Here is a 10,288-nt window from a genome sequence, read left to right on the forward strand (position 1 = left end):
GGGTCTACTGACGTGGCGCTTTTTTTTTAACTTAATAAAAATATTTAATAATAAAATAAAAAATTTTTCCAAATTTTCCGGGCATTACACAAGTTACATTACTATTCATTTTCTAGATTGGTTTAAATTTTAATTTTATTAAGTAAGAAAAATATATATTAAAAATAAAATATAGAATTCGACAAAAAAATAATATTATTTATTTAAATGTGATGTCCTTGCTCTCATATGAAGAAATTACAGTCGTCAAACACTAAACATGCACAGAAAATACAATTAACAAAATATTTATAACTTCAAAATATTTATCATATATCCATCGACCAAATTATAATATTGTTTACAATATATGAGATTCGTATGATAGAGTTAAAACAAAATAGATACTCGTTCGATTACAAAATATAATTTTCATTTTGGGTGCTCATACAACTTCTTATTGATCTAGTTCATTGGTTAGATCCTCTTGATTTGGAATGATGGTAATTAAATAGGTTGAATAATTTCAATGCGTTCAGTAAGTATAAGAAATAGGCTACACCCTAAGTATGCGACATACAATCAAATAATTAATCAAATATGTAAAACTTTTCTTTATATTTTTATTTGAAAACTATGAAATACTAAGGTATTTCATTTCCTTATCTCACTTCTCTTTGTTCCGCTAATTCCCTTCTATCTCTCAAAATTTTTCCTTAAGTTTAGGTATTATCCCTCTAAATTCTTTTAGACTCATTTTTCCTCAAAATTTTTCTAAATCCATTTGATTTCACTATTTTTCTTCAAACCACTATTTATCCCTCATAATTACTACCATAATTTTTCACAAGTTTCCGATCAAATCGAGACATTCATGCTCCCTCAGTGGGTATCCCCGTTTCCTGATTTGCCCAAACATAATCTCTAAATTAAAGTTATTAAAGTTTTAGAGTTTTGATTTGATATTTGAGGGATGTATTTGTTATTCAATTGATATCAGTATGGGATCAGAATTTTCACTATCATAAGAGGATGCACTCACGCATCTAAAACATACATTGGTCACAACAGTCCGTCGCCAGGTGATCCAGAACATAACACACACCTTAACCACGTCTGGAAGGGTTTCCATCCATCCAAGGATAAGGTTCACCACACTGTTGAATTTCAATCATACCAATCTTAAACGAGTTATCTCTAAATTTTTGTTACTTCTAAATTTTTGTTTGATTTTCTTTTTCTTCCTATTCTAGTTAAGATTGATATTTTATTTATTTATTTTTTTCAATTGAAGTTTCACTTATCACTTTTCACTTCTTATTTATAATCAATTCCCTCTAAATTTTACTTTAAGAATTTTTATTTAATTATTTGTGTTTTTATATATGTATATATATATATATCTTTTTGTTAATATTCGTTTACTTTATGTAGATCTTTGTGATTTATTAATATATTATATATATTTGCTAAAATTTACTATTATTATTGTTGCTATTTTATTTTGTTAATATTATTTATATTACTATTATTATTTAATTTATTATTAATCATTTATTTTTTTTATTTTTATTTTGGAGATATATATATATTTCAATTCTTATTATGTATAATTAGTATTTTTATTTTTATTTCTATTTTTTTTTATTTTAAAATCTTATCCTAACTTTGATTTCTTTTATCTATAACTTAATTACCTATTCTTCCATCTATTACCTTGAATTTATTTTTTTTTTCTTGGTCTTTAATTTATTTCATTATCTACCCTTTTTTTTCATCTACTTAATCCCTTATATTGAACAATCCATTTTTTATATTTTTTCTTCAAACTTTTTCTTTCATACAAGTTATACATATATTTACTATATAAGTATAATGCATGCATTCAATTAATTAATTCAAGCAAATGAGAGTTTAAAAAACATAATAAAAATATTAAAATATCTAAACAGACACTTTGTAGACATTTTCCGGTAGTTTGAACTGCCTAAATAGATATTGAAATGAGTTTTAAATCTAGTGGTATATGATAATTTACTCCCTTCAAAGCAACCATATAAACAATCTTCCATAAAAGATCCCAATGAACCAAATGTTGATCCGTTCTGGTGATCTTCCACTTGGTATTTACAACTGGTGCCTTGAAGAATTGCTCGATGCTAACCTCTGGGTCCAATGTTGTACTGTAGTACCAATGACATTACTTAAGCCAATCTTTCATTCCTGACATCTCAAAAAGATCATCATGAATTAAGGTCAACTCATTTGGTCTCATCTCCTTGCGGAGATAATAAATAATAAGACCATTGAGGTAAGGATGTTGAGGCCGACCCCTTCCTAACAAAAGGTAAAAAGAGAGTCTTTGCTTGGTCCACATAGCCCAGACCCTCTCAAAATGAGAATACCGACTACGATCGAGCCTCGCCAATACCCGATACCAACCCTGTTTGTAAGCTTGTAATTTTTTATCTGGTTAACAAAATCCAATAAAAATTTATGTTATGTAGTCATCTAGTTACTTATTAATTATACGTACAATTTGGAAGTTCCTACGAAATGATTTGAACTCCAAAAATATCCCCAAAGTTAGGAAACATCTACATGGAAAGATTTCTTCTCGGGTCAATGATAAACCAGCAAGTTGCATGCGATTTTTCATGCATGCATGCCTTGATGTTGGTTTAATTTAAACTTCAAACATGTTCTATTACATGCAGGCTATCTCTAGAGCATTTTGTTTAATTAAAATGATAAATGGAGCTTTAGAAAATCACTCACCAAAGTACCGATTTGATCACGCGTTGGGGTCGCAGGTTGTCAGAAAACCCGGTGGGTTTTTACTATTTTCAGCACTTGTTGGCCGCGAAAAGCCCTTTCCTTGGTGATCGACCCTTTGTCGGTGATCGTTGCCACCCTTCCGCTCTTTTTCCTCACTTTTTCCGCCAGGAATGATGGATTTTGGCCTCCATTCTCTTCTTATTTTTTCTTTTGTTTTGTTTTTTGTTTTTTTATCTTTTCCATATTGGGCTGGGTTGAGTGGCATGGATAGGTTCTTAAACCCACCACTCAAAAAATCTTGACCGCACAAGCCTCGCACACGTGGCTACATGTGATTCGTTAAATAGGTCTTCATTGATGTAAAAATTATAATTTTGTTATTCTATTCTTTTAACCGCTAGATCATAATTCACCATTAGATCTGAATCGTTTAATCGTGTGACCATTGGATCACCTCAAAACATATACATACCATTCGATCGGGATCTCACTCGTGGACTGTTGGATTATCATCATTTTTTTTACATATTTGCACACTGTTGAATCTAAATATCGCAATTTCACTATTGGATTTGCCCAAAATACTCAGGATTGTCCGATCTGCTTACCATGGGTGTCAATATGGATGACCACATGTGTGGGTCAATGCCATGCGACTCTCTTTGATTTGGGGGGCTACCATGTCACCAGGCCAAGTGGCCCATTTTTTAAAAATTATAAAATTTTGAGTTTTTGTTTTATATTTTAGCCCCTAAATTAATTTTTAAATTTATAAAAACCACTCAATAAATTTAATTTTATTCAATTTAGTCCATAATTTTATTTTTTGCATCTTTAGAGTTAAATTTTAAATTTTTTTTTATTTTACACATGATTTAATTTATATATAAATCAATTAATTGAATTTAAATCTATAAATTAACACTTACAATTTACACATCGTGTTACGCTTTTAAGTCAATTTCATGCTAATTTTTCTGAGTTCATCATTTGACACGTAGAAATACAAATACATTATAAGTAAAATTGCATTAACTATCGACAAAATATATAGAATGTAATTATAATTTTATATTAAGTAATTAAAATTTAGAATTAAATAGTAATAAAGTAAAATTCAATAGAACAAAATAGAATGTGTTCCTATTGACGCCGAACGGGCTTAAAGGAATTAGGTCTTCGTCCTTGTGTAGGCTATTAAGTTGGGCTTAATTAGAAATTAGAAATATATTTTTTTTTAAAAGAATCTGCCAAAAATATAAAGGCTACATAATATGCTGCTTTTAGTTCAGATTTTTTACTTTCTTCGGCCTATAAAATATTAAAAATATGATATGTTTGTCGATGTAGCCTCCAAAAATTAATAAATTTTACCTACTCTGTAATTTTAAGTGAAATATAAAAATATTAGTTATTAAACCGTCATATTAATTATAATTTTCCTATTATTTGTTATAAAAAAAAGTATAATAATAAACTACTTTTGTATTTTTCCCTTAGAATGTAATTATTTTCCAATAAACTTTCACACCATAAAGTCAAACTCATTCCAGTGATTTCAACCATATATTTTTTCATAAATTCAACTACTGCATTTAAATTTTTTTCATAAAATATTAACTATGAAATTAAATCAAATTATCGAAAATAAAATAAATACATTATTTCCAATTAAATTATTTTTTAATTTTTTAGTAAATAAATAATATTAAATTAAATTTAAATTTACAATCAATTTTTTTGTCTTCCATATTAACATATGAAAATAGTTTAAGATTTTACAAGATAATATTTTTCCCCTAGAAATTAAAAAAAAAAAAAAAATTACAGAATTACTCATGTTCCTGAGGGTTGCCAGCACAGCTAATTCTCACGTTCCTATTGGTCACTGTACGTCGATAAACCCGTAAACGGAACATCATTAATGCATTCCCTTTATCCATTTTAACTCGTTACTCGCGCAGAGAAGGTGCTTAACACGCGCCAAAATTTTAATGAAGAAAATTTTTAAAACGTTACTTGTGCATATATTCACGCTCTTTCCTTGCGCGTTATTATTATATTCTGTAACATATCAACCCTCCTTCACCGTTCAAGAAAGTCGACGCGTCCAAAAGAAAGTCCGCGTAGGACCCGACGAAATCAGAAGCCGTGAATATTCAAATGGTGTAATAATATCAGTTTCTCGCTGTAGGGGTTTAACGAGATTCCGACAAACTTCTGTTGATCTTTTGTTTTTCGAAGTTTTAATCGGAGTTTTGGATTAGGAAGCATTGGTGCTGGAATTTGATTTGAAGCTTTTCTATGGTGAGGTGTGAGGTGGGGAAGGAGAAGAGGAAGATGGAGGAGGAGAGAAAAGGATGCCGATTGGGGTGGCCAGTTGGAGCTCTGATCGCCGTGTTAATGGCGACGGCATTCGCCTCGACAAGGACTGGTTCTAATGTTGCTATCTTCTTTAATAATCACAAATCTTGTCACTGTGCTTCACAGGTATTCTCTCTGGCTTTGTACATTTCTCACTCAACTTACTATTTTTTTCGCATTGTGCATGTGTGCTTATCGTGGATTAGTGACTGAATTGTGTGCTGTTTCATTTTTGGTAGATCCATTTTCGCGACACTGTTTTTGATTTTGAAGATTTTCTCTCTCTTCGTGTGCTATTCTGTTTAATGAGAATTTTTAGAAGGAAATATCTGAGATGGAATAATTGAATGCCGTCCATGTGCAGAATAAAATTTATTCTGTTTACTGTGAAGACGACTGTTACTGATATATCTTTGATTCAATTTATAATGTTTTTGTTTTTTTAATCCCTTTTCGAAGTTTTTACTTAGAAAAATGTCCTTTGCAGGAACAAGAAAAATATAAGGGCATGGTTGAGGACTGTTGTTGTGATTATGAGACCGTAGATAGTCTTAATGGAGAGGTGTTGCATCCTTTGCTTCAAGAACTGGTCACAACCCCTTTTTTCCGGTATTTTAAGGTCTGTACGACCTGAGATGTTATCTGAATGACCATAATTTACTGTGTTATTTCCCTTTTCCTTAGGTAGTTATATTGATGCATTTGAAAGAAGCGTAGTTCTCATGCATGAATTACTATGATTGATTGTTTGTAAGATATTCATTTTGAGATGTCTCAAGTGGTTTCTTTTTGGATTTGTGCATTCGTCATTGTTCTCTATATGTAGGAACCATACACAAGCTGATGGCTGGCATTACCTACCTCTATTTGCTTGTTTGAATTTGATAGGAGTAACATCATACTTTTCATCTTTTGGTTCCTTACTGAATTGTGGAAGATCAGATGATCAATGAACTATTAATGGGACAAGATTAATAATTTGAACTGTTATTCTGCTTGCAAGATAAGGTCATTTATTTTGTTTATAAAATTAAGAATCTGGAAATAGATGTAAAAAACTTATTTACAAGTGTAACAAGATCCCTTAACAGAAACGGGCTACCTCAGAGATGACAATGTAGTGACACAAGAAAAGGAAAAAGTGGAAGAGCACAGCATGGACAATTTAAAGGGATTATAAAAGTAAAATTGAGCTCATCCAATATTCAAAAGATTAGAAATATCTAGGTTCCAGTCAAGATTATCCTTGGGGTTTCCTCCCTAAGGATGAAGTACCTTGGGTGGGTTTTTCCACATTGAACTTATTTAAAAAAAAAGCGTGGCCTGGTATTTAATGCTAAAAACTTTGAAGCATCTAAGGAATTGTTCTAGTATGATGATTAGTTCTCTGCCTTGTAGTCTTTATCTGAAACAAAAATGTAATTCATAATTCCTTCTCAACATTGTACTCTAAGAACGCTATAATCACTGGTTTTTATCTTCTCTTTTCCTTTGTAATCTTATATGTTTCTTTCTATTTCTATGAGTAGGTTAAATTGTGGTGTGACTGCCCATTCTGGCCTGATGATGGCATGTGCCGCTTGCGTGATTGCAGTGTCTGCGAATGCCCAGAAAATGAATTTCCTGAGCCTTTTAAGAAGCCATTTGGTCGTGGTCTTTCATCAGACAACCTATTTTGTCAAGAGGGAAAGCCACAGGCCACTGTTGACCGCACACTAGATAATAGAGTGTTCAAAGGATGGATAGAAACAGATAATCCATGGACACATGATGACGAGACTGATAATGGTATTTATTGCTACTTTTGTAAATTCATGCTCTATATTTTCTGGAGACTCGAAGATTTGACTTTGAACTAGAACCTTAAGCTTCAGATTTTTATGGGTGTATTTTAGTTTTGAATAATGCTGTATATTAATTTTTTTTTTCTCAAAAAGACCAAAATCTTTCAAATATAATCATATATTTGCTTTTCCGTTAGTCAAGCTTTCCAAAAACTTCTTCAAGTAAGGTTTGGGAAAATTAGAGACATTAATATTGCTTGTGTTAAGGGAATCCTGAATTTTGTTATAGCCAGTATCTATTTTCATTTTCTTATTAGCTCTTTCTTAAAATGGCTTACTGGAAAAGAGTAATTGTCCTTTTCAAATTGATAAATAGTTTTTTTAAGGAGAAATATGTGATTCTAACAATGGACTTTTATCTGCAGGGGAAATGACTTATGTAAATCTTCAATTAAATCCAGAACGCTATACTGGCTATTCTGGCCCATCAGCTCGAAGGATATGGGATGCTGTATATTCGGAAAATTGTCCAAAATGTGAGTTGATCCTTCTGGATTTCATCTTTGTGGACTTGACTAATTGAATATTCTAGAAATTATACATGACAGAAGCTTTAATGCCCTATTTGTAAAGACTATTTAGATTGGTTTAGAGTATTAGTATTATATGGATGGAGCAAAGCTGAAGCCGTCACAGGTAAGATGACTACAAGTGTGATGAAGTTCTAGGTCCAGGATATAGTTTATGTCTTATGGCTGGAATAGATGATATTGATGGTAGTTGCAGAGAGGTCATTGGTGGTCAACCAATGGAAAGCGAAATTTGTATCCTGGTTAGAAAAATCATAATCATTATTTTTGTACTCTATCATGTGTATGTTCTAGGTTTTTTCAATTTAACCATAGAGGGTGTGGTACTTGGTAGAATAAATATATAGAAAACAACAGAAGTATTATAGGAAGATATAGAAACAGGAAAGTAATTTTGACATAGTACATAATATTTTCACATTGATGAGGTTGAGTAAGCTGCCTATTACTTAGTTCATGGTGTTTTAGGGCTTCAATTGGTATTTCAGGGATTAGAATCTTAGAGAAAGGGCTCTTTGTTCTGAATTTGAGTTGGATTAGTGATTTGTGATATTTGATGGTGATTGTTTGTTTTGATGGAAAGGGACAAATAAAAAGGTGCTGTAATTTTCTTGAAATGGAAAATCAATGTCAAAGATACTTCGGGAATAGGGATATCATGATGAAATTGATGCTTACTGCTTTTGTTGCTAGTTAGAGTTTGAATAGCATTTAATAATTGGCTTCTTCCCAGTTTACTTTCTTTCTTTCTTTCTTTCTTTTGTTTTGAGATCAACTGTTTATGCAGATTCTTCTGGAGAGACTTGCCCGGAGAAGAAAGTACTATACAAATTGATTTCTGGTCTTCACTCGTCAATCTCTGTCCACATAGCTGCTGATTATCTCCTTGATGAATCAACAAATCTGGTTGGTCTTTTGCCTCATACCATCAATTTTTATTTCCTTCTTTTTATCTTGCGCGATACGTGATCCATGCAAGGTGTTATGGAATATCTTGTTCTGAATGACTGAATGAGTGAAATAACCTGTTCCTGTAATTCTGACTTTGATAAACAGATGTTTGAACTTTGACATATTTTGAATGCAAATGCAGTGGGGCCAAAATCCAGACTTGATGTATGATCGTGTTTTAAGATATCCTGACCGTGTCCAAAATTTGTACTTCACATTCCTCTTTGTCCTACGTGCAGTTACTAAAGTGAGCATCTAGGTACCATGTTTTGGACAATTTGGATTTGATTTCTTAACATGTCATAAAATTGTCCTCTTAATAATTTACAGGCAGCAGAATACTTGGAACAGGCTGAGTATGACACTGGTAACAGTGTTGAGGACCTAAAAACCCAGTCTTTGATGAGGCAGCTACTTTACAATCCCAAACTTCAAGCTGCATGTCCTCTTCCATTTGATGAAGCAAAGCTGTGGCAAGGTCAAAGTGGACCTGAGTTGAAGCAGCAGATTCAGAAGCAATTCAGAAACATTAGGTTTTCTACTATGCCATGGCTCTAGTACCTTTATTTTAATATAATTTTTTCAGAAAATTTCCAGTCTAAAGAAAGTCTTAATTTATTATATCGATGATGTATTGCAGCACACTGATGGACTGTGTAGGCTGTGAAAAGTGTCGACTCTGGGGAAAGCTTCAGGTTCATGGTCTTGGCACTGCATTGAAAATTCTCTTTTCAGTTGATGATCGAAATGGCATGGGACAACCAGTGAGTTTACAGGATCAATTATATACCTAGATCCACAACAGCTCTCAGCTCTCTGACTCTAAATTTGATTTCTTGCAAAATATTATTACTAGCCCGTTGATAGAAATGCATTAGCTTCTCTCATATTTTTCTCTCACCCTAATATCGCTGTTGCTATTTTGCAGCTGCAGTTGCAACGAAATGAAGTGATTGCTCTGCTGAATTTACTTAATCGTCTCTCAGAGTCTGTTAAATTTGTCCATGACATGGGACCTTCAATTGAGAGGCTCATGGAGGGAGATGTACCTGACTCTTCACTTGAAAATGATGGATGGCAAAGAAAATGGGAAGCAATGGTTAGATTTTGGTAAGTATTTAGTTGATTTTGTGCATTAACGAATCATTTTAACTTTCTTGTTTCCATGTTTCATCCAGTTAGAATCACTTATTCTAACTGTATCTGCAGGTCGGAGAAGTTTTCATTGTAGCAGCCTATTAGCAGTCCATCCCCAAGATGCGTCACACCAGCTTTGGAAAAAAATTTAAAGAATTGCGACATTTTGATCAAATTAGAGAACTATGAAAGAGCTGTAGAAAATCTCGAAAACAGTAGACTTTTAGGTAACATGCACACAAATTAAAAGGCAATGGTGGCTTATGATTACCAGTTCTCATAACAAACTAGAGGCAATAGTAGCCTTTCTGGTCTGAAGCTATGATGTATACAGACCATGAGAATAGAGAACTGGTTTGTGAGATAATATTCTTGTAATTCTTACATGTAAAGTCCATGTCATATTGGATAATAATAAAAGCCCACGTCAGTTGCTCAAGCCTCCAAATTTTTTTTTTTTTTTTTTTTGGTCTGAGTAGCATAATACTGGAAGTAAAGCACAAAATTTCTTACTTCTGTTTCGTTTTCTTTACTTTTGCAAGTGTAAATCATGTATTTATTAAAGTGAGCGGTGAATTATTGATCTGATATCACGTTTAGAAGATAAATTAAGTTGAGTTATGTTTAGAATAAATTTATAAATAATCTAAAACTAATCTGATACATTCACAACTAGGCTATTTGATACATCACTAATAGGTAAGA

At 32.1% G+C, this 10,288-nt stretch overlaps 1 protein-coding gene across 2 annotated transcripts; it reads left to right on the forward strand.

The window, feature by feature from the left end:
• The first annotated feature begins 4,866 nt into the window (after positions 1-4,866).
• ERO1 (endoplasmic reticulum oxidoreductins 1) lies at positions 4,867-10,022 on the forward strand. Of its 2 annotated transcripts, none has more exons than XM_088218377.1 (10): positions 4,867-5,247; positions 5,609-5,740; positions 6,716-6,909; positions 7,331-7,441; positions 8,283-8,401; positions 8,589-8,693; positions 8,777-8,979; positions 9,087-9,210; positions 9,375-9,556; positions 9,656-10,022. In XM_088218377.1, exons 2-10 carry the CDS (start codon positions 5,676-5,678, stop codon positions 9,675-9,677), a joined length of 1,125 nt encoding a protein of 374 aa, XP_088074503.1. In that variant the 5' UTR covers positions 4,867-5,247; positions 5,609-5,675; the 3' UTR covers positions 9,678-10,022. The 2 variants fall into 2 exon arrangements, with proteins under 2 accessions (XP_088074503.1, XP_088074502.1); XM_088218376.1 differs by having other exon boundaries at positions 4,868-5,247; positions 6,651-6,909.
• Positions 10,023-10,288: the final 266 nt, after the last annotated feature.

This window comes from Carica papaya, chromosome 4 (genome assembly GCF_054855325.1).
Source record: "Carica papaya isolate Zhongbai chromosome 4, ASM5485532v1, whole genome shotgun sequence".
NCBI lineage: Eukaryota > Viridiplantae > Streptophyta > Magnoliopsida > Brassicales > Caricaceae > Carica > Carica papaya.

Coding starts and splice junctions, on each gene's coding strand:
- ERO1 (XM_088218376.1), top strand. CDS start 5,062: ATGGTGAGGTGTGAGGTGGGGAAGGAGAAGAGGAAGATGGAGGAGGAG. Junction 6,910..7,330: donor TGATGACGAGACTGATAATG/GTATTTATTGCT, acceptor TTTTATCTGCAG/GGGAAATGACTTATGTAAAT. Junction 8,694..8,776: donor TCCTACGTGCAGTTACTAAA/GTGAGCATCTAG, acceptor AATAATTTACAG/GCAGCAGAATACTTGGAACA.